Source organism: Salmo trutta, chromosome 25, assembly GCF_901001165.1.
Source record: "Salmo trutta chromosome 25, fSalTru1.1, whole genome shotgun sequence".
In the NCBI taxonomy this organism is placed as follows: domain Eukaryota; kingdom Metazoa; phylum Chordata; class Actinopteri; order Salmoniformes; family Salmonidae; genus Salmo; species Salmo trutta.
In genome coordinates, this window is record NC_042981.1 from 8116642 (window position 1) to 8141498 (window position 24857).

Genomic DNA, 24857 nt, shown 5'->3' on the forward strand with positions numbered 1-24857 from the left:
TCCCAAGTCCCCTATGGCTGAAGTCTGAGTCCCAGTGCTCCAGTCCTGGTCCAAGTGCTGAAATCTGAGTCACTAGGTCCACATGAACTCAAAATAAAGATTTTTACCCAGTCAGATATAGTCTGGTGGCAAGAGGTATTATTTATCCAGTCAGATATAGTCTAGCGGCAAGATTAATTATTTACCCAGTCAGTTAAGGTCTGGTGGAAATATAATTTATTTACCCAGTCAGTTAAGATCTGGTGGAAAGTGAAGTTATTTACCCAGTCAGTTAAGGTCTGGTGGAAAGAGAATTTATTTACCCAGTCAGTTAAGGTCTGGTGGAAAGTGAATTTATTTACCCAGTCAGATATAGTCTGGTGGCAAGAGAAGAAGAAGAAGAAATTGTTTGCAAAAACAGCAGGGCTACGTTCAGTAGACTACTGGTAATGTTAGCAGGGCTACATTCAGTAGGCTACTGGTAATGTCAGCAGGGCTACGTTCAGTAAGCTACTGGTAATGTTAGCAGGGCTACGTTCAGTAGACTACTGGTAATGTTAGCAGGGCTACGTTCAGTAGACTACTGGTAATGTCAGCAGGGCTACGTTCAGTAGGCTACTGGTAATGTTAGCAGGGCTATGTTCAGTAGGCTACTGGTAATGTCAGCAGGGCTACGTTCAGTAGACTACTGGTAATGTTAGCAGGGCTACGTTCAGTAGGCTACTGGTAATGTTAGCAGGGCTACGTTCAGTAGGCTACTGGTAATGTTAGCAGGGCTACGTTCAGTAGGCTACTGGTAATGTCAGCAGGGCTACGTTCAGTAGACTACTGGTAATGTTAGCAGGGCTACGTTCAGTAGGCTACTGGTAATGTTAGCAGGGCTACGTTCAGTAGGCTACTGGTAATGTTAGCAGTTCTCATTTACAACTGCGACCTGGCGAAGATAAAGCAATGCAGTGCGACACAAAACAACACAGAGTTACACATGGAATAAACAAACATACAATCAATAACACAAAAGATTAAAGTCTATGTACAGTGTGTGCAAATGAGGTACGACAAGGGAGGTAAGACAATAAATAGGCCATAGTGGAAAATAATTACAATTTAGCAATTCAACACTGAAATGATAGATGTGCAGAAAATGAATGTGCAAGTAGAGATACTGGGGTGCAAAGGAGCAAAAAAATAAAAAAAACAGTATGGGGATGAGGTAGTTGGATGGGCTATTTACAGATGGGCTATGTACAGGTGCAGTGATCTGTGAGCTGCTCTGACAGCTGGTGCTTAAAGTTAGAGAGGGAGATATGAGTCTCCAGCTTCAGTGATTTTTGAAATTCGTTCCAGTCATTGGCAGCAGAGAACTGGAAAGAAAGGTGGCCAAAGGAGTAATTGGCTTTGGGGGTGACCAGTGAAATATACCTGCTGGAGCGCGTGCTACGGGTGGGTGCTGCAATGGTGACTAGTGAGCTAAGATAAGGCGGGGCTTTACCTAACAAAGACTTATAGATGACCTGGAGCCAGTGGGTTTGGCGACGAATATGAAGCGGCAGTCAGCCAACGAGAGCATACAGGTCGCAGTGGTGGGTAGTGTATGGGGCTTTGGTGACAAAACGGATGGCACTGTGATAGACTGCATCCAATTTGCTGAGTAGAGTGTTGGAGGCTATTTTGTAAATGACATCGCCGAAGTCAAGGATCGGCAGGATAGTCAGTTTTTCGAGGGAATGTTTGGCAGCATGATTGAAGGATGCTTTGTTGAGAAATAGGAAGCCGATTCTAGATTTAATTTTGGATTGGAGATGCTTAATGTGAATCTGGAAAGAGATATTACAGTCTAACCAGATACCTAGGTTTTTGTAGTTGTCCACATATTCTAAGTCAGAACCGTCCAGAGTAGTGATGCTGGACGGGCGGGCAGGTGCGGGCAACGATCGGTTGAAGAGCATGCATTCAGTTTACTTGCATTTAAAAGCAGTTGGAGGCCACGGAAGGAGAGTTGTATGGCATTGAAGCTCGTCTGGAGGTTTGTTAACACAGTTGTCTCGACTTCTGCCGAAGTCGGTCCCTCTCCTTGTCCGGGTGGCGTTCGGCGGTCGACGTCACCGGTCTTCTAGCCATCGCCGCTCCACCTTTCATTTTCCATTTGTTTTGTCTTGTTTTCCCGCACACCTAGTTCACATTACCTCATTAGACTAAATGTATATTACCCTCTGTTTCCCCCATGTCTGTGTGTGGAATTGTTCTTTGTGTACTGTGTTACGCTACAGGCTGGCTTGCACTAGGTTTGTTTCTAACCTAGGTTTGTTTGTTTTGTTTAACCTGTCTGGGCAAGGTAGTCAACAGCCAGTGGAATCTAGTCGCACGAAATACAAAACCTCATAAATGCTATAACTTCAATTTCTGAAACATATGACTATTTTACACCATTTTATAGATACACCTCTCCTGAATCGAACCACGTTGTCCGATTTCAAAAAGGCTTTATAGCAAAAGCAAAACATTAGATTATGTCAGGAGAGTACCCTGCCAAAAAAAATCACACTGCCATTTTCAAAGCAACTAGATGCATCACAAATACCCAAAACACAGCTAAATGCAGCACTAACCTTTGACAATCTTCATCAGATGACACTCCTACGACATCATGTTACACAATACATGCATTTGTTCGATAAAGTTCATATTTATATATAAAAACAGCATTTTACATCGGCGCATGACGTTCAGAAAATATTTTCCCTCAAATGCTTCCAGTGAATTAGCGCTACAATTTAGAAAATTACTATACGAAAACATTGTTAAAATTTTATATTATGATTCAAAGAATTAGAAATTAACATCTCGTGAATGCAACCACATTGCCAGATTTAAAAATAACTTTACTGGGAAATCACACTTTGCAATAAACGAAGTCGTATGCTCAGAAAAATAGGCTAGGCGATACATCTTGGAACCATCTAATATCAAAAATACTATCGTAAATATTCCCTTACCTTTGATTATCTTCATCAGAAGGCACTTCCAGGAATCCCAGGTCCACAACAAATGTAGTTTTGTTCGAAAAAGTTAATAATTTATGTCCCAATAGTTCCTTGTTAGCGCGTTCCGAAGGCTACTCATAATGTACTGAAGCGCGCGGGACTTGTCATCACGAATGTGCAAAAAATATATATTTACGTTCGTTCAAACATGTCAAACGTTGTATAGCATAAATCTTTAGGGCCTTTTTCAACCAGAGCTTCAATAATATTCAAGGCGGACGATTGCATTGTCTTGCTAAACGTTTCGAAAGGGGAGGGTAGCCATGGGCGCCCGCGTCAGAGTAGTAAATGGCCCTCCCCCTGTGACCAACTTCCCAAGCCTCTCTTTGGGTCAGTTTCTACCATAGAAGACTCAAACCACTTTGTAAAGACTGTCAACATCTAGTGGAAGCCTTGGGAAGTGCTAAATGATTAATAAGTCCCTGTGTGTTTCAATGGCAAAGGTTTGAAGTGATTCCACACATCAGATTTACATTTCCTGTTAGGATTTGTCTCAGGGTTTTGACTGCCATATGAGTTCTGTTATACTCACAGACACCATTCAAACAGTTTTAGAAACTTTAGAGTGTTTTCTATCCAAATCTACTAATAATATGCATATTCTAGTTACTGGGCAGGAGTAGTAACCAGATTAAATCGGGTACGTTTTTTATCCGGCTGTGCAAATACTGCCCCCTATCCCCAACAGGTTAATCCGGTTCATGTTACCGTGGTTGTGCTTTGTGCTGCCTCACCTGTGCCTTTGGGCCAGGGTGTATATTAAAGTTATCCTGTTATCACCCATCTCTGCTCTCCTGCGCCTGACTTCCCGGCAACCAGTCACTCACCCCGTTACAACAGTGTCCATAGAAGGGCCAGAAGTGTACAGAATGGTGTCGTCTGCGTAGAGGTGGATCAGAGAATCACCAGTAACAAGAGCGACATCATTGATGTATACAGAGAAGAGAGTCGGCCCGAGAATTGAACCCTGTGGCACCCCCATAGAGACTGCCAGAGGTCCAGACAACAGGCCATCCAATTTGACACACTGAACTCTGTCTGAGAAGTAGTTGGTGAACCAGCGAGGCAGTCATTTCAGAAACCAAGGATGTTGAGTCTGCCGATAAGAATGTGGTGATTGATAGAGTCGAAAGCCTTGGACAGGTCGATGAATACAGCTGCACAGTATTGTCTGTTATCGATGGCAGTTATGATATCATTTAGGACCTTACGCGTGGCTGAGGTGCACTCATGACCAGCTTGGAAACCAGATTGCATAGCGGAGAAGGTACGGTGGGATTCGAAATGGTCGGTGATCTGTTTGTTACCTTGGCTTTTGAAAACCTTGGAAAGGCAGGGTAGGATAGATATAGGTCTGTAGCAGTTTGGGTCTAGAGTCTCCCCCTTTGAAGAGGGGGATGACCGCGGCAGCTTTCCAATCTTTGGGGATCTCAGACGATACGGACGAGAGGTTGAACAGGCTATTAATAGGGGTTGCAACAATTTCGGCTGATCATTTTAGAAAGAGAGAGTCCAGATTGTTTAGCCCTGCTGATTTGTAGGGGTGACTCTTGTGTAGCATCATAGAACCCTTATCTTCTAATGACTCTTGTCTAGCGTCATAGAACCCTTACCTTCTAAAGACTCTTGTCTAGCGTCATAGATCCCTTATCTTCTAAAGACTCTTATGTAACGTCATAGAACCCTTACCTTCTAATGACTCTTGTGTAGCTTGTGAGCGTCATAGAGTTTCAGGTTTCCATAGATCGCTTTTAATAGTTTGTAGCTCAAACCATTCCAACTCTACAGACGTTTGTGTATGGAAGACCCAATCCCTTCGGGATCCGCCCTTGTCTATCGAAGACTGATGTAGCTCAGCCCTTGTTAATCAAACAGGTATCTACGGATGCAGAAGGAAAGAAAATGAATCCGATGGTACAACCTAAAAGTCTGTAGCGCAAACACACAATGTTTAAAAGGGGTTAGAACTCCAAACGCTCCGGCGATACGGTGGGTTAACGGTCCTGTCCGCAAGTAGTTTTAGATATTCTTTATAAATGTAAAATGTGTCCCGCCATTGCTCAGTAGAAAGAAACATATGTAGCGCTGGTTATTATGAGTCATATCTTTTGAATGGTAATCTCTCATGAATGGTAATATGGTAATAACCTGACTATGAAATCCAGCGGGGAAAGTGGGAGTGTTGAGTGAGACTACTTTTCAATAATCAAGGGAGAGAAAAACATAGCTAGACTGTTGTTTTACTATTAAAGTCAATGGTGCTATTGTTTTTAATATTGTAAAGCAAAGGGTAGCTAACTAGAAGGCTGGTGGTGACTGGTTAGCCACGGGGAAGCAAGAAAATCGCCTGCGCGATGTGTACAATCGGAGGCGGAGCCGGAGCGGACCCTGTCTGCCTGTCTGCCCGTACTCATTGCTTGCTCCCCCGCAGCTCACCAGCTGATGTAGGCTGTGTCTGCCGAGTTTGAAGCGTCCTTCCCACAGCTGAACAGACCTGCGCTGTGCATCTGTGCTGCTTATATTAATCGTGCCTATCATTGAAAAGCTCTCATTCTCTCCAAAAACTCTTATCCAGTCCATTTAGTAGTCAGATTTTAGTCATATAGATAATTTAGTCGTGTCTCGTTTTAGTAATCTGAAATGAAAAGAAAATGTTGCTTATAGTCTCGTCAATTGCCACTGCAAAAATGTGTTCGACAAAATATTTTAGTCGCTACTTTTGATGACTAAATTAACACTGACACACATGGTCAAAAGGACAGGGGAGTCATTGGGAACAGTAGAGTCTAGTTGTCATGGCGTCTATTGGCTGTCTCAGGGGAGACTGACAGTATAATGAACATGGATTGGTTCTTAATTAATCTATGGCAAGTCTTTTCATTACTGGAGAGCACATTGGCAGCATTTGTCCTTTACACAAAACAGGTAATCTGAATAGATATCTCGGAGAGGCTGACACACACAGATATGCACGCTCACACACACACACACACACACACACACACACACACACACACACACACACACACACACACACACACACACACACACACACACACACACACACACTCACACAAAGACACACACGCACACGCACACTCACACAAAGACACACACACCCCCACAGACACACACAGACACACATACACACACACACACACACACACACACACACACACACACACACACACACACACACACACACACACACACACACACACACACACACACACCACACACACACACACAAACACATAACACAAAGACAGACACTTACATGCTCACAGCTCAGTGTTTTAGGACAATAGAATCAGATAGTTCTAAATTAATGATTAAAAGTCACAACAGTATTCCTCTGTCCCCCAATCACATTCTCAGATCCATGCTCCAGCTTCCTAATTAAGCATTCCTTCCTGGTCTACTTCATCATACAGCACAATTATTTAAACTGACACACAGAGAGCAAAACCTCTTCTCAAGTCTCCAAAAGTCTAAACACATTTTCTGCTTTACACACATTTTACAATTCAAAATGGCACTTTTTAAATGCACTGCACACAGTTCTCTGCATAAGACACAACAATTTGACATAAAGTCACATGTTTAACATTTCAAAACACTGCCATTCAAAATGACACTACATGAGCTAATTGGCCAATACATGTGCCACCTGGCCAAACACCTCAATGGTTAATTGTTACCACTTCAATCAGGAAGTAAGCACTATGAAAAGACCACAGGTGAGCACCTTTTGTTGTACAACAACAATGGAAGCCGTTGCAGAGAGAGGAAGAGGAAGAGGAAGAGGGAGGGTGAGAATGAGAGGGGGAGGAAGAGTGAGAGGTAGGGGTAGAGCTGGTAGAGGAGTTCATGGCCAAAGAAGACAACAACTTTCAAATGAAATCAGAGCAACCTTAGTTGATCATGTCATCAACCATGGGCTGACAATGCGAGAGGCTGGACAGAGAGTGCAGCCCAACTTGAGCCGTTTTACTGTCGCCTGTGTCATCCGGACATTTAGACTTGAGTACAGGTATGTAACCAACATTTCTTTCACACTATGTAGTACACCCCATGTCATAGTGTATCAGTTGGGTGACACCTGTTTACTTCATGAATGGCTGATGTCATACACTAACTGCACAAATTTCCTGTAGAATTTACTCTATTGTGGGGGAAATATCTTTAGGCTGCATTGTCCAAGCCCTATATTTCAGTTTTTTAGTTTTTCTAAAGGACTGAGAGACGTAACCATGGTGGAGGAAGGGGCCAAATGTTCCCCGGGGTACAGGAAGCTGTCATTGTAAACGTGGTTTTGGAAAATAATGAAATCAGATTACGAGAAATTCAAAGCCACATCATCCAAGACAACATCATATTCAACAACATTCAACGAGTCAGTCTGTCCACATTGGCTCGCATTCTCAAGCGAAACCAAATCGGAATGAAACAACTTTATAAGGTGCCGTTTGAGAGAAACTCTCAAAGAAACAAAGAGCTCAGATGAGCGTATGTGGATGTAAGTACAATATTGACTGCAGTACACTACACGCAACATTGTTTCCCAGTGTACTGGATAACACAATATTGACTGCTTTTGTTCTTTGTTTTCAGGGAGTACTGGAAATGGATGCTCATGCAATCCCACATGAGTTCATCTTTATAGATGAGGCTGGGTTCAACCTAGCAAAGACCAGAAGAAGGGGGAGAAACATCATTGGCCACAGAGCCATTATAGATGTTCCTGGCCAACATGGTGGGAACAGCACAATGTGCGCTGCCATCTCCAATACGCATGGTGTCCTCCACCATCATGCCAACCTTGGACCATACAACACAGCCCATATTCTCACATTTCTGGACAGACTCCACGACATTCTCATACCACCAGAGCGTATGAATGATGCAGACCATCAAAGAACTCGGTACGTTGTAGTATGGGACAACGTGAGCTTTCATCGTGCAGCCCCAGTCCAAAACTCGTTTGCTGACCACCCACCATTTCTCGTGCAATACCTCCCACCATACTCACCATTTTTGAACCCCATAGAAGAGTTATTTTTGGCATGGCGGTGGAAGGTATACGACCGGCAGCCCTCTATGCGCATGCCTCTTGTGCAGGCTATGGAAGAGGCATGTGATGAGATTGATGTGGGTGCGATTCAGGGATGGATAAGGCACTCAAGGCGCTTCTTCCCTCGATGTCTGGCAAGGGAAGATATTGCCTGTGATGTGGACGAGGCGTTGTGGCCAGAGCCAGCAAGATGCTGCCTAATTATTTTTCTTGCCTCTTTTTTTCTATATATTTTTTTCTGCACATTTTTTCTGCAATTTTCTTTTTCAGTTTACTGTTTTTTGTGAGCATATTTTGTTCAGTCCAATGTAAATATATCTGCTGTGCATATGTGTCACGTCCTGACCAGCAGATGGAGCTATTGTTTTAGTTTTGGGGTCAGGACGTGGCAGTTTTGTGTATGGGAATGTTTGTGTTGTTGATTGGGACTTCCAATTGAAGGCAGGTGTGTTGAGTTGCCTTTGATTGGAAGTCCTATATAGGTGTGTGTGTTTTTCTTTGGGGTGGTGGGTGGTTGTTTTTGCACTGCGTTTATAGCCTGCAGAACTGTTGCTGTTGTCACCTTTATTGTTTTGTTAAGTGGATGCTTTACTCCTTATTTGAAATTAAATATGAGTATTCACATACCTGCTGCGCCTTGGTCCATTTCTGAAGACAGCCGTTACAATATGTTGCACTGACTTGTTTGGTGAAAAATAAAAGGTTTCAACAGCATTTGTGTGTATCTGCAAACATTTCTGTGCATCTGAAGAATTTTCTATAATTTGAACTATTTTAGTATTATGGCAAAGCATACTAAAGATGAGAGTGCTTTTCATTATGCCCAACAGTGTGTAGTTGGTTAGACAAAAATCTGGTAATATGAATGAAGTCTGTGCCATTTCGTGCAAACGTTTGATTTTGATAATGCTATATGTAGTTTTGGTTGCAGTGCTTCATTTTGCACGATATATGAGGTATTTTGCAGTTTGGGTGTGTGGTTTTGTGAATTGTATTAAGTATTTTGATAAAACCAGCCTAGTTTGCAAAATTGTGTTTTAGCAATTGGGAAAAACTGTAAAAAAAAAAAATCCCTAAAAAAATCCCTGTCAGCTTAAACTAGAGATATTTGCCTTTTTGCATTAGATGCATCTTACAGTTTTTTACAATCACTTTGGCACTAAATCTGGAACATTGATGTCATTTTTCAAAACTAGACACAAAACTCACAACCAATGATCAAAATGCAAATTTTTCAAAACTCTAACACTTTTTCCAATTGCTTGGATACAATACACATAAAGCTAAGATCATTTCTTCATTGAACTAAAATCACCTGTTCAAAATGACACAACATCAAAGTATTACCATTTAAAATAATAACTTAAATGCATTTAATAAATAAAGATCTTTAGGGTTACGGTATATTTTGGCGTGTTATACATTTTCATAAACAATGTGGGATGGCAGTGTCAAATGTATGTGAACCGGGAGAATATCTACACAAATATTGTCCAGTTGAAGGCTACGATGTGAAACTGAAGTTTGAGTTTCAGCTTTGATTCACACATTACATCTGAGATGACTGTCTATTCATTTCATTACAATGATTTAACTATCAATTGATATAACTGATCAAAATGATAAGTAACTGTTGCATTACTCGTAATGCATAGTTTTATGGAAACTGACGAACAATATTCCATGTTTAGATCATGAAAGTTTCAGGATAAAGTTTATTCTGTTTCTATGGTCCCATGTACCTGTTTTCTAGACCATGTTTTCAGATTTAACATTACTGTACACTCACAGGCCACTTTATTAGGTACACCTATCTAGTACTTGGTAGGACTCCCTTTTGCCTCCACAACAGCGTGAATTATTCATGGTGTTGTACTTTAAGAGATGCCATTCTGCACACCACTGTTTTAAACAGCTGTTATTTGAGCATTTGTGGCCTTTCTGTTAGCTTGAATGAGTCTGGACATTCTCCTCTGACCTCTCTCATTAACAAGGTGTTTTTGCCGACAGAAATGCCACTCACTGAATGTGTTTTGTTTATCGCACCATTCTCTGTAAACTCCAGAGACTGTTGTGTGTAAAAATCCCAGGACGGCAGCTGTTTCTGAGATGCTGGAATCCCCATGTGTGGCATCATCAATCATACCACGGTCAAAGTTGCTTAGATTACTCATCATGCCTGTTCTAATGTTTGGTCGAACAACATCTAAAGCTCTCTACTCTATATACTCTATAGATTGAGTTGCAGGCAGCCACATGATTCGCTGTTCGAATGTAACCTTCCTTGATGAGCTAAATCAGGTCTGTATAGCTGATGGCATGACCTATGTCATTGTGTGGTATAATGTCAGGTTCCACCATGCTCAAATGGTGCAAGCATGGTTTCAGGCCCAACCACAATTTACCACCCTGTACTTACCCCCACACTCTCCTTTCCTTAACCCGACTGAGGAATTTTTCTCTGCATGGAGGTGGAAGGTATAAGATAGGCACCCTCACGAACAAGCCGCCCTTCTCCAGGTCATGGATGACGCATGCAATGACATCACGGCAGACCAATGTCAGGCCTGGATTCGCCATGCCCGAGGATTCTTCCGAAGATGTTTGGCTAATGAAAACATCCATTGTGATGTGGATGAGAACCTATAGCCAAATCCACAAGACAGGGTTGATGGAGATATAGAAGTACAGTAATCAATCCTTTGTTTAGCTTTTTACAGTAAGCCAGGTGAGGAACACTGCAGTTGACATTTTACTGTCGTTATTTTCTTTTTTTGTAGCTAATTATTTTTGCTTTGATTCAAAGAAACCTATGTTGTGATTTTATTGTATTTCATCAATAAATTTCATAATTTGTTCAATGATTCCACTGTGTCGGTAGTATTCTCTCTACTAGTCCTTTTACAGTGATGTATTTACGTGTAGTAGCATAATGAAACGTGTCACATATTTTGTACTACAATATTTAATGATTGTACAAACAACTACACAGTGAAACTATCGGTATTGTCACGCTCTGACCTAGGAGAGCTGTGTTTTCTCTGTTTAGTTAGGTCAGGGTGTGATAGGTGGGTGGGCATTCTATGTTTTGTTTTCTATGTTTTGGCCGGGTATGGTTTCCAATCAGAGGCAGCTGTCTATTGTTGTCTCTGATTGGAAGCCATACTAAGGCAGCCTGTTTTTCCCTTTGTTTTCGTGGGATCTTGTTTTTGTGCAGCTGTGTGTGTGCAGCCCCAGAACGTCACGTTTGTTTCAGTTTTCACCTGTTTCTTGGTTTGTTCGGGCTCTCTAAATAAATATGTGAAACTACCGGCACACTGCGCCTTGGCTGATTTATGACAGGGATTTTTGAAGATAGCACTCGTGACAGGTATCTTGTGTGTGGGTGATCTAAATTAATGGTCCTATGGTATTTCATGATAAATTAGTTATTTGAACCAATGATTCTGCTAGTGCAAGGTTTCTTTAAAGATATGAATGCACAATGCAATGTTTTGAACATTGGACAGCCTGTGTTACAAGTGATGACCGTTTTGAGTTTTGTGTCTAGAGTTTTGAAAAATGACCACAAGGTTCTGAAATTAGTGCCAAAGTGATTGTAAAAAACTGTAATCCACCGATGTTGCACTTCCTCGTCTGCGGTGAAAGGTGACAGAGCTAGAGCGGTGTTTGTCAGACCATGAGACATCCCGAAAAATCAGTCTTCTCACAAAATCATCTGTAGCGTCTGAACGGTTTGGCCTACAAAACTATTGAGACTCTCACAAACATGTACATGTTGGTTGTTTTTCTCTAGGACATCCGCATGCCTCACAGGACATGTCTAAAGGTCCCCTGGTACCAGTTGAAAACATGAATGGAAGTACAGTGCCTTCCGAAAGTATTCAGACCCCTTGACATTTTTTCACACCCCACATTTTGTTAAGTTACAACCTTAACTCTAAAATGGATCAAAGAAAAATACACAGTAGCCCATGATGACAAGGCAAAATCAGGTTTTTAGAAATGTTTGCTAATGTATTAAAAATAAAAACAGAAATACCTCATTTACATAAGTATTCAGCCCCTTTGCTTTGAGACTTGAAATTGAGGTCAGGTGCATCCAAGAACATGATGGTCACTCTGCCAGAGCTCCAGAGTTCCTCTGTGGAGATGGGAGAACCTTCCAGAAGAACAACCATTTCTGCAGCACTCCACCAATCAGGCCATTATGGTATAGTGGCCAGACAGAAGCCACTCCTCAGTAAAAGGCGCATGACAGTCCACTTGGAGTTTGCCAAAAGGCACCTAAAGACTCTCAGACCTGATGAAACTAAGATTGAACTCTTTGGCCTGAATGCCAAACGTCACATCTGGAGGAAACCCTACAGTGAAGCATGGTGATGGCAGCATCATGCTGTGGGGATGATTTTCAGCAGCAGGGCCTGGGAGACTAGTCAGGATTGAAGCAAAGATGAATGGAGCAAAGTACAGAGAGATCATTGATGAAAACCTGCTCCTGAGTGCTCAGGACCTCAGACAGGGGTGAAGGTTCACCTTCCAACAGGACAACTACCCTAAGCACACAGCCAAGACAACACAGGAGTGGCTTCGGGACAAGTCTCTGAATGTCCTTGAGTGGCCCATTCAGAGCCCGGACCTAAACCCGATTGAACATCTCTGGAGAGACCTGAAAATAGCTGTGCAGCAACACTCCCCATCCAACCTGACAGAGCTTGAGAGGATCTGCAGAAAATAATGGGAGAAACTCCCCAAATACAAGTGTGCCAAGCTTGTAGCATCATACCCAAGAAGACGTGAGGATGTAATCACTGCCAAAGGTGCTGCAACAAAGTACTGAGTAAAGGGTCGGAACGCTTACATAAATGTGATATTTCCGTTTTTATTTTTAATCAATTAACAAATGCGTTTTCATTATGGGGTATTGTGTGCAGATTGATAACAAAAAAAACTATTTGTCTTTTATTGCAGGCCTTATGTAAAAAAAAATTGTTCAACAAACGGAAATACACAGTGAACAAAAATGTCTTTCTCCTCATTGCTCAGCCACATAATGCTAGAGAATACCTGGTGTTTTTTTCCCTGTGGAAGACAACCTGCCACTATGTCTATCATGTGAACACTTCACAATGACATGTCTGTCTTTCTGTCCCTCAGGGCTCTGTAGCTCTGTCAGTTAGTATCAATCTGACAGTCTCTTACTGGGATATTAAACCTCTCTGATCTCTCGTCACACTCAACCAGAGACATGGTATCAGGCGGCGTTTCATCTCTCTGTTTCAACTCTATTTTGATCTTTATCTCTCTCTCTCTTTCTCTCTCTATATCTCTCTCTATTTTAATATCTCTCTCTTTATATCTCTCTCTATTATTATGTCTCTCTCTCTTTATATCTCTCTCTTTCTCTCTCTTTATATCTCTCTCTATTTTAAGATCTCTCTCTTTATATCTCTCTCTATTTTAATGTCTCTCTATATCTCTCTCTTTTAATATCTGTCTCTCTTTATATCTCTCTCTTTTAATATCTGTCTCTTTTTATATCTCTCTCTTTTAATATCTGTCTCTCTTTATATCTCTCTATTTTAATATCTCTCTTTTTATATCTCTCTCTATTTTAATGTCTCTCTATCTCTCTCTCTTCCATTGTCTTGCTCTATCACTTTCCCTTTTTCACGCTCTTTCCCGACAAACTCTTGCACCTTACCTTTTTCCTTCTCTCGCCATCTCTTTACCTCTTCCTCAATGTTCCACCCCATCTCTCCTCCCCCTCCCCCTCTTTCTCTCTCTACTCCCCCCCTTTTCTTTTTCGCCTCCCTCTCTCTCGCTCTCTCCCTGGTTCTGTCTTCATTGTACCTTGAGGTGTCTCCCCACTCGTCTCTCCTCTATCCTATTGCACTTGGTATGATGGGTATAAATGTAGCTTTGGGAAGAGCAGCTGATGGTACATAATAAAATATTGATCGGGTGTAATTGTAGAGTTTGTCAGCAGTTGCTTTGCCCCCATGTTGAGGGAGGGTGTGTGTGTGTGTGTGTTATTCCCGGGTGGAGTGTTTTTGTCTATTGGCTGGATGCCAGGAAGAAATAGATAAAGAGAAAGAGGGGGATAGAGAGAGAGAGAGAGAAAGAGGGGGAGAGAGCAAGAGAGAGAGAGGGAGAGAGAGAGCGGAAGTGAGAGAGACACAGAGAGGTATTATCTACTTCACTTGCTTTGGCAATGTTAACATATGTTTCCCATGCCAATAAAGCCCCTTAAATTGAATTGAATTGAATTGAGAGAGAGAGAGACAGAGAGCGAGAGAGACAGAAAGAGGGGGAGAGAGAGAGCGAGAGAGAGAGAGAGAGAGAGAGAGAGAGAGAGAAGTGGGGACATCAGTAGATGTACAGTAGGGTAGCACAGTGTGTCTCCTTGTTTTCCTCTGTAAAGCCGGCTCTGCAAGAGCAGCTGTTTCACGGCCGATTTACTGCGTTTCCATGCAGCACTGCCCCACTCTCATCTCTACGGTGTGGAGACAGGTATAGGAGGAGGTGGGGATATATACTGCTCAAAAAAATAAAGGGAACACTTAAACAACACATCCTAGATCTGAATGAAATAAATAATCTTATTAAATACTTTTTTCTTTACATAGTTGAATGTGCTGACAATAAAATCACACAAAAATAATCAATGGAAATCCAATTTATCAACCCATGGAGGTCTGGATTTGGAGTCACACTCAAAATTAAAGTGGAAAACCACAATACAGGCTGATCTAACTTTGATGTAATGTTCTTAAAAGAAGTCAAAATGAGGCTCAGTAGTGTGTGTGGCCTCCACGTGCCTGTATGACCTCCCCACAACGCCTGGGCATGCTCCTGATGAGGTGGCGGATGGTCTCCTGAGGGATCTCCTCCCAGACCTGGACTAAAGCATCCGCCAACTCCTGGACAGTCTGTGGTGCAACGTGGCGTTGGTGGATGGAGCGAGACATGATGTCCCAGATGTGCTCAATTGGATTCAGGTCTGGGGAATGGGCGGGCCAGTCCATAGCATCAATGCCTTCCTCTTGCAGGAACTGCTGACACACTCCAGCCACATGAGGTCTAGCATTGTCTTGCATTAGGAGGAACCCAAGGCCAACCGCACCAGCATATGGTCTCACAAGGGGTCTGAGGATCTCATCTCGGTACCTAATGGCAGTCAGGCTACCTCTGGCGAGCACATGGAGGGCTGTGCGGCCCCCCAAAGAAATGCCACCCTACACCATGACTGACCCACCGCCAAACCGGTCATGCTGGAGGATGTTGCAGGCAGCAGAACGTTCTCCACGGCGTCTCCAGACTCTGTCACGTCTGTCACGTGCTCAGTGTGAACCTGCTTTCATCTGTGAAGAGCACAGGGCGCCAGTGGCGAATTTGCCAATCTTGGTGTTCTCTGGCAAATGCCAAACGCCCTGCATGGTGTTGGGCTGTAAGCACAACCCCCACCTGTGGACGTCGGGCCCTCATACCACCCTCATGGAGTCTGTTTCTGACCGTTTGAGCAGACACATGCACATTTGTGGCCTGCTGGAGGTCATTTTGCAGGGCTCTGGCAGTGCTTCTCCTGCTCCTCCTTGCACAAAGGCGGAGGTAGCGGTCCTGCTGCTGGGTTGTTGTCCTCCTACGGCCTCCTCCACGTCTACTGATGTACTGGCCTGTCTCCTGGTAGCGCCTCCATGCTCTGGACACTACGCTGACAGACACAGCAAACCTTCTTGCCACAGCTCGTATTGATGTGCCATCCTGGATGAGCTGCACTACCTGAGCCACTTGTGTGGGTTGTAGACTCCGTCTCATGCTACCACTAGAGTGAAAGCACCGCCAGCATTCAAAAGTGACCAAAACATCAGCCAGAAAGCATAGGAACTGAGAAGTGGTCTGTGGTCCCCACCTGCAGAACCACTCCTTTATTGGGGGTGTCTTGCTAATTGCCTATAATTTCCACCTGTTGTCTATTCCATTTGCACAACAGCATGTGAAATTTATTGTCAGTCAGTGTTGCTTCCTAAGTGGACAGTTTGATTTCACAGAAGTGTGATTGACTTGGAGTTACATTGTGTTGTTTAAGTGTTCCCTTTATTTCTTTGAGCAGTGTATAATAGCGTGTGTGTTTGTGTGTTCCATCTTAAGCCAATTAGCAAATTAGTACAGTTGAAGGTGCTATCAGGGAGACCACAGCATGCTGAAGACAGATGTACTGTGAGAAAAAATACATTGAATGAGTTTCTCCTGAAGAGAGAGATGATGGGAAACTAGCAATGGGCAAAAGCATGGGGAGCGTGTGTGTGTGTGTGTATGTGAGCGTGCATGTGAAAATGTCATGTTATGTTGTAGATTTCTCAACCTAAACAAGATGTGTGACAGCAGATGTTGTGCCTAACACATTTCTATCCTCTATCTCTCTTCCGCTCTCTCCCTCTCTCGCTCTCTCTGTCTCTCTGTCTCTCGGTATCTCTCTTTCCTGGTCTCTCTCTCTCTCTCTCTCTGTCTCTCTCGCTCTCTCTGTCTCTCTGTCTCTCTCTTTCTTGGTCACTCTCTCTCTCTGTCTCTCTCTCTCTCTCTGTCTCTCTCGCTCTCTCTGTCTCTTTGTCTCTCTGTCTCTCTCTCTGTCTCTCTCTCTCTCTCTCTCTCTCTCTCTCTCTCTCTCTCTCTCAATTCAATTCAATTCAATTCGCTTTATTGGCATGACGTAACAATGTACATATTGCCAAAGCTTACTTTGGATATTTACAATATAAAAATAAATAAAAATGAGAATCAAAAATTGTCAACGGGACAACAGTAACAACAATAACCAAGGGTCAAAATAATCATACATTCAACAATAACAATAATCATACAGTAGAGGACATGTGCAGGTTTATTGGTCTGTCAGACACTGTCCCTCAACTTATGGCAGGCAGCAATGTAGTGCGCTGCCAACCCACAGCTCTCTGCGTCCTCCCCCAACAGGATGGGTAGCCTATCCTCATCAGAGAGGTCTTTGAAACCTTGAATAAGGGTTTCAAATTTGGGGAAATGACACTCTAATTGTTTTATATTTTTGACATTTTGTCAGGAAATGCAGCTCCGTCTCAGGTTCTGCTGTTGTGCAGTGGTTGCACAGCCTTTCCTCTACAGGGAGCCAGGTTTTCCTGTGTCTACCCTTCTCAATGGCAAGGCTGTGCTCACTGAGCCTGTACTTTGTCAAGGTTTTTCTAAGGTTTTGATCAGTAACCATGGTCAAATATTTAGCCATAGTGTACTGTCGATTTAAGGCCAGATAGCACTGCATTTTGCTTTGTGTTTGTGCTTGTGTTTCCCAATAAGCAATGTAGTTTTGTTTTGACTGTGTTGTAATTTGGTTTATTCTGATTGATTGGATGTTCTGGTCCTGAGGCTTCAGTGTGTTAGTAGAACAGGTTTGTGAACTCAGCCCGAGGACCAGCTGGATGAGGGGACTCTTTTCTTTGCTCAGCTCTTGGCATTGCAGGGCTTGGTAATGATATGAGAGGGGGTCACTGTATTTTAGATGTTTCCAAAACTTAATTGCTCTTTTTTGAGTTTTTATTATTAGTGGATATTGGCCTAATTCTGCCCTGCATGCATTGTTTGTAGTTTTCCTCTGGACACGTAGGAGAATCTTACAGAACTCTGCATGTAGGGTTTCAATGGGGTGTTTGTCCCATTTGATGAAATCTTGTTTTGCAAGTGGACCCCACACCTCGCTGCCATAAAGTGCAATTGGTTCAATGACATATTCAATTAGTTTTAGCCAAATTTTAATAGGTATTTCAATTTGAATTTGCTTTTTAATGGCGTAGAATGCCCTGCGTGCTTTCTCTCTCAGTTCATTCACTGCCTCATTAAGGTGTCCAGTTGAGCTTATTTTTAAACCTAAGTAATTGTAGTGTGTACAGTACTCTATATATTCTGTACCAATTGAGAACTTTGGTCTAATTCCCTGAGATCTGGATCTTCTCTGGAAAATCATTATTTTAGTCTTTTTGGGGTTTACTGCCAGGGCCCAGGTCTGGCAGTACTGCTCTAGCAGGTCCAGGCTCTGCTGTAGGCCAGGTGCTGTGGGTGACAGCAGGCATAGGTCATCTGCAAAGAGTAGGCATTTAACTTCTGAATTGTGGAGACTAACACCAGGGGCTGAGGATTTTTTCTAGAATAGTGGCCAATTCGTTAATGTAAATATTGAAGAGTGCAGGGCTCAGATTGCAACCCTGACGAAGGCCCCGCCCCTGGTTAAAGAATTCTGTTCTTTTCTTACCAATTTTAATGCTGCACGTATTGCCAGTATACATTGATTTAATTATGTCATATGTTTTACCCCCTACACCACTTTCAACAACTTTGTAGAACTTTGCCAAATAGAATCAAATGCTTTTTGGAAGTCGATAAAGCAAGTGTATATTTTGGTATTATTTTGGTGGACATGTTTATCTATCAGGGTGTGTAAGGTGTAAATATGATCAGTTGTGCGATGTTTTGGTATAAATCCAATTTGGCTTTTACTCAAGACATTGTGCTCATTAAGGAAGTTTAGAACTCTTACATTGATGATACTACAGAAAACCTTCCCCAGGTTACTGTTCACACAAATGCCTCTGTAATTGTTAGGGTCAAATTTGTCTCCATTCTTAAAGATTGAGGTTATGAGTCCTTGATTCCAGATGTCAGGGAAATAACCTACACTCAGGATCAAATTAAACAGTTTTAATATAGCCAATTGAAATTTTGCACTAGTGAGTTTGAGCATCTCATTTAGGATGCCATCAGGTCCGCAGGCTTTTTTAAATTTGAGAGCCTGAAGTTTCTTATAGAGCTCCTGGTCAGTAATTGGGGAGTCCAATGGGTTTTGATTGTCCTTTATAGCTTTTTCTAATCCATTCAACTTCTCATGGATTTGGCGTTGTTCTGCGTTTGTGTCAATTTGAATGGTGTTGTAGAGTGTTTTGAAATGGGTTGTCTATATGTCACCATTTTGTATCGCTAATTCCTCTTGTTTAGATTTTTTTTGTTTTTTCCAATTTTGCCAAAAGTTGTTTGTGTTTATGGACTCCTCAATTAGTGTCAGCTGCTTGCTGTTGTACTGTGCTTTTTTGTTTCTGAGTGTACGTTTATAGAGTTTTAAAGTCTCACAGTAATGAAGGCGTAATTCACCATTATTTGGGTCTCTGTGCTTTTGGTTGGATAGTGTTCTAAGTTTTTTCCTTCTAATTTTACAATCTGCATCAAACCAGTTGTCATCTGTGATTTTTTTTTAGTTTTGTTTTTTATCAATTTCAATTGTGCTTCTTTTGCCGTTTGCCTGAATATATAGTTGATAATTTCGTACTGCTAGATTGATGCCTTCTTTACTGTGAGTGAATGTGGTATCCAGAAAGTTATCTAAGAGTGTTTGGATATTTTGGTTCCAGGTTGCTTTCTGGTATTCTTCTGTGCTGTTTTGGGCCCATCTGTATGAATTTCTGATGTTGTACAGCTTACTGGGCTGTGAATGTGTGGTTGTTTCCAGGTCTGTTCTTTTGAGGAACAACGTAATTTGGCTGTGATCAGACAGAGGTGTTAGTGGCTTGACAGTGAATGAGCTGAGAGAGAAAGGGTCCATGTCTGTGATCATATAGTCTACTGTACTGTGGCCAAGAGGTGAGCAGTAGGTGAATCTCCCCAAAGAGTCCCCCCGTAACCTACCATTGACAAAGTACAGACCCAGGCTTCTACAGAGCTGCAAAAGATCCCTTCCGTTTTTGTTGACGGTGCTGTCACTGTTGTTTCTATGGGGGAGATTAAGATAGTTAGAAACAGTATGGCCTGTAATAAAGCTGTCCCCTCGTGTGCTCGTTAGATCAGGTAGTGTTCCTGTGCGCGCATTTGTGTGCCCACAGATGAGCACATTTCCCTGGGCCTGGAAATGGCACGTCTCTTCCTCGAGGGTGGGGAAGATCTCCTCTGAGTAATATGTGGATTCCTTTTCATTGAACAAGTAAATTCTAGTACAATAGGTGTGTGTGTGTGGTGTGTGTATATGCGTCCGTGTGTGTTTAGTGCAGTTTAGTGCAGATGTATTGGAGGAGCTGTTTAATCTCACTTAATCCTACAGGGTTCTCCTGTCCTCTGACGACATCCGCGTAGCTGCGCTGGTCCTGCTGTTGGGCCCTGTGAGGTGGAGGGGGGCCAGGTCTGGGCCGTGGGACTTCCTCTCTGGTCTGGTAGGGGTGGTGGTCTGGTGCGGGATAATAGGCTGGGCCCGGTCTGGTCTGGCTAAGCCGATGGAAGTGGTGATGCTCTGGGGGTGGGTGGGGCCTGTGGGGTGCACTGGGTCTGGTGTGGCGTTGAAGGGGCCTGGGGCTCCTTGGTGGTGCAGTGGTCTGGTAGGGGTCTCTGGGTGCTCCTCTGTCCAGTACAGCATGGGGTGTTTGTCTACCAAGTGCTATGTCCTTTAGAGACTTGGCAAACATCCCTACTGTCTGCTTCCTCAGGTGGGAGTGGTCGTGTAGATGCTCTGGGGGTGATTGTTGGGTGGTGAGCAATGTGTATGTTCGGGAGTAGGCCACACCCTCTGGTGATGTCAGCGTTGACTTTCTGGATGGTACAGGGATGGAAGTCTTTGCGGGGCAGCAGAGTGGAGATGGTGATGTGGGAGTTGGGGAACCACTCAGAGGCCCTCTCTGCTACTCTGTTGAACAGGCTGCCTACTCTCTCCTGCTCCTCTCGCAGGTTGTTGGTGCCGGTGTGAATAATAATGTGGCCTGGTGTGCCAAAGTCAGGCTGGGACAGGATGTGGAGTGCATCTTGTGTTTTTGGGCACCATATTTTGCACACCTTGTGTTGGGGGAAGCGTTTATCTTCTTGGGTGAATTTCCCATTTGAGTCAATGAGGATGGCCACCTCAGTGGGTTTTACCAGATTAGTGCGTTTTCGGTCTGGGGCTGGAGTACACAGGGCCTGTGTACATGGAGGGGTGTGTGGGGGTGTGTCAGCGGGGGCCAGAGAGCTTCTCTCTGTAGTAGGTGTCTCTATGTGGGCCTCTTTGTTGACTGGGGGTGTGGGTAAAGTGTTGTCGGTATGGGGGGGGGGGATTGTGGGTAAAGGTGGGTCAGTGGGGTTGTTAGGGGTGGTGCGTGGCTGCAGCTTCTCTCTGGGAGTCTCTACAGTCTGTTCTCTGTGCTGTAGCACCCTCTTGATGACAGACAACTCCTTTGCCATCTCCTCCTTTACCTGCACTAGCTCTCTCCTCATGGTGGCCTTTACCTCCTCAAGCGCTGTGGTAAGGCTCTCTCTCAGCTCCTCTCTCTCTCTCTCTCTCTCTCTCTCTCTCTCTCTCTCTCTCTCTCTCTCTCTCTCTCCTTCTGTCCCCCCCCCCCTTGCTCTCCCCCCTGACAGAGGCGTCCATCTTGAGTTATGACGGCAGTATGTACATGAAGGTGGTGATGCCCCAGGTGATGCACACAGAGGCGGAGGACGTGTCTCTGCGTTTCATGTCCCAGCGGGCCTACGGCCTGCTCGTGGCCACCACCTCGCGAGACTCGGCCGACACACTGCGTCTAGAGCTGGACGGGGGCCGGGTCAAGCTCACGGTCAACCTAGGTATCGTATTACACTACCGACTACACCACGTGTAGAAAAACGTGGCTCTCTCTTTCTCTTTTCCTTCACTGTCTCCATCCCTCCATTTTTTCTCTTTGCCTTTGTACATTTTTTTGTCTTAGTTTGATTTATAGAGTAAAGGACAGCAATAAGTTATGAAGTAGTAATAAACAAATATTCTTATTTTTGTTTGCATGGACTTTATTGTGATCTGTGTCATAAGATATTGATTGAATAAGACTCTTCGTCGAAATTACTATACTTTTTAACTAATTCACTTCTTTTCCATTATTTAAGCTGCTTCATTCTGAAAGTTCTTGTCATTGACAAACATGCTGTCTGGCCCATCTTTTGAACAGATAAAACATAGCCATTTTCATAGTCCTAACATAGCCATTTTCATAGTCCTAACATAGCCATTGTAATAGTCCTGCAAAAAAATTACTTTTGAGACAGTCACAGCATCACGAGATATAAAAGTATATTTTCCATTTAGAGCCTGAGTAGCACACTATTGCTAAACAGAACACTACTGCTAAACAGAACACTACTGCTAAACAGAACACTATTGCTAAACAGAACACTACTGCTAAACAGAACACTATTGCTAAACAGAACACTATTGCTAAACAGAACACTACTGCTAAACAGAACACTATTGCTAAACAGAACACTACTGCTAAACAGAACACTATTGCTAAACAGAACACTATTGCTAAACAGAACACTTTTGCTAAACAGAACACTATTGCTAAACAGAACACTACTGCTAAACAGAACACTACTGCTAAACAGAACACTACTGCTAAACAGAACACATTTGCTAAACAGAACACTATTGCTAAACAGAACACTATTGCTAAACAGAACACTACTGCTAAACAGAACACTACTGCTAAACAGAACACTATTGCTAAACAGAACACTATTGCTAAACAGAACATTACTGCTAAACAGAACACTATTGCTAAACAGAACACTATTGCTAAACAGAACACTATTGCTAAACAGAACACTACTGCTAAACAGAACACTATTGCTAAACAGAACACTATTGCTAAACAGAACACTACTGCTAAACAGAACACTATTGCTAAACAGAACACTGCTGCTAAACAGAACACTACTGCTAAACAGAACACTATTGCTTAACAGAACACTATTGCTATTATAATATAATGTATATAATATGTCTTTGTTAGCATTGTAAAGTTCTGTAACTTTCTAAGAGCTGTCCGCATGCTTCCCAGACGAAACAGTTTGGAAGAGTTTGTGCATAAATTATGACAACATTTTGTGCCTCTTTTGTTTGTTTTGGACTTTGGTAAAATACATTTTTGGTTGTTCTGGCAAACAACATTTTTTCTTGAGGCAAGCTGAAGTCGGTAGCCAAAGTCGGTAGCCGAAGTCGGTAGCCGAAGTCGGTAGCCGAAGTCTACGCACCTTCGTTGGAGATTGGTCAACAATAGGGATTCCTCAGTAAAAACTTTGTCATTCAACGAGAGAAAACGCGTTTTCATGCACATTTTTTTTCATTTAGAAATGCTGCACCAAACATTTTACTTGTAAAATTGCGCGACTAAGATCTCTTTGGCAAAAAAATGATACATAAATTTTTTATTTTTTTTGTTATCTTAGATTAATTCTGACTATTTTGAGGTAGTGTACACTGGAGACGGCATCTCAAAATGGACAAACAGTACTATCGGCGCTTTTTTCTAGTTTTTCAAGGGAATGTTTTTTAAGGGAGTATGGGAGAACACTCATTCGGTCCGCCAGCAGAATTAAAGGATGCTGATGCCTCCAACTCATTCTCACTTAGAGGAAATTGAGAAAGATAAAGCTCCAATTTATATTTTCCACTAACATCATCTTCTTATCATCAAGTTGTAACTTCTTGACTTTTGATTTTGTGTTTGTTCTCCTTTTCTCTGTTTATGGTGTACTCATACTATATACACTCTCTGTGAACAACTCCATTTCCCATCATGCTTTGTCAAAAGATGGTATTCACCCCTTCAAAGGCCTTAAGCCTGCGGCCCGTCAGGCGAACAGCCCGAGAACAGAGCCCAGCCAAACCTGCAGCTGGCTGCCCCCCTCAGGCAACCAACACCACTGTGTTGCAAAAAAGAAAGAAGCACTGTTATACATTACCTATATTTACACATTTTATCCTTAAGATTGAATAAAGCTTTATTAAAGCTGGATATTTGTCATAGTAGTTAGTAGTCGTTATTATAATAGGTACAGTAGTATTAATAGGCTATGTTACTTATTGTAGTTTATTAAGTTGTACTTTTACCTATATAGAAGCGCCATGCAACTACAATTATTTGCTTGCACAAAACTACTCTACGCAATTAACCTTTTTGTATGAAGTGCAATGTCAATAACAAGCATCACATATCCACATTTAAGTGTGGAAGAGGTATATATTCTTTATGTGTTTTATCTAATCTCATATGATACATAATATCATAGAAACATCATATGTCTACAGTCTCTATCCTGTACTGTTAGATACAAGGGTCTTATGCCTCTGCATGGTGCTGGTGCTGATTGGATCGCGGCTGTTCGCTCCCACTTTTCTGTTGCGGTTGACGACACATGAAACCCACCAGCCACATGGTGACACACCCAGAATGTCCATCGTAGGATCCCATAGGCCATCTCAAAATGGTAGCCACATAAACCTGTACAACAGGCAGAAATCTGTTGTCAGTGAAGGAGACAATTATCTTTCACTAATCAATTCACCTTTTGATATTGATATTCAATTTCTCAAATTGTAAATATGATTTTTGTTTGCTATGTACTTCCAGTGTCAAGTATAATAGCACTTCACTGGGTTTCAAAGATGCGTGGCTCCATAATGAAAAGCTAACATCACCTTCTTGCTAATATCAGACACATGATTTTAATAGTCTGTTTAGTCAACAAGTTGGTGTGAAGGCTTTGGAGTTGTAGACTTTGAGCTTAAAAATAAAGGAAACTCTTCCAAAACGAAAGTCTATGCTGGGATGAAGAATCTATGTGGTTGGTAAAATAAAAGCGGCCATTTTCAAAATGTTGACAGCCAGTGTACTTGTTATGCGTCTTTAAATAAATTACATGTGTATAATCTAAGTGTTGTAGTAGTGGTCACAGAACTCAGTTAATTT

General features: G+C 42.5%; 1 protein-coding gene across 1 annotated transcript in view; it reads left to right on the forward strand.

Annotated features, from left to right (window-relative positions):
* Positions 1 to 24857, forward strand: part of LOC115161950 (neurexin-3a-like) — a 739824-nt gene that overhangs the window by 223009 nt on the left and 491958 nt on the right. Inside the window, exon 11 of the mRNA XM_029712804.1 lies at positions 21493 to 21696. Coding sequence (XP_029568664.1) covers positions 21493 to 21696 — 204 coding nt within the window. The remainder of the gene's footprint in view (positions 1 to 21492; positions 21697 to 24857) is intronic.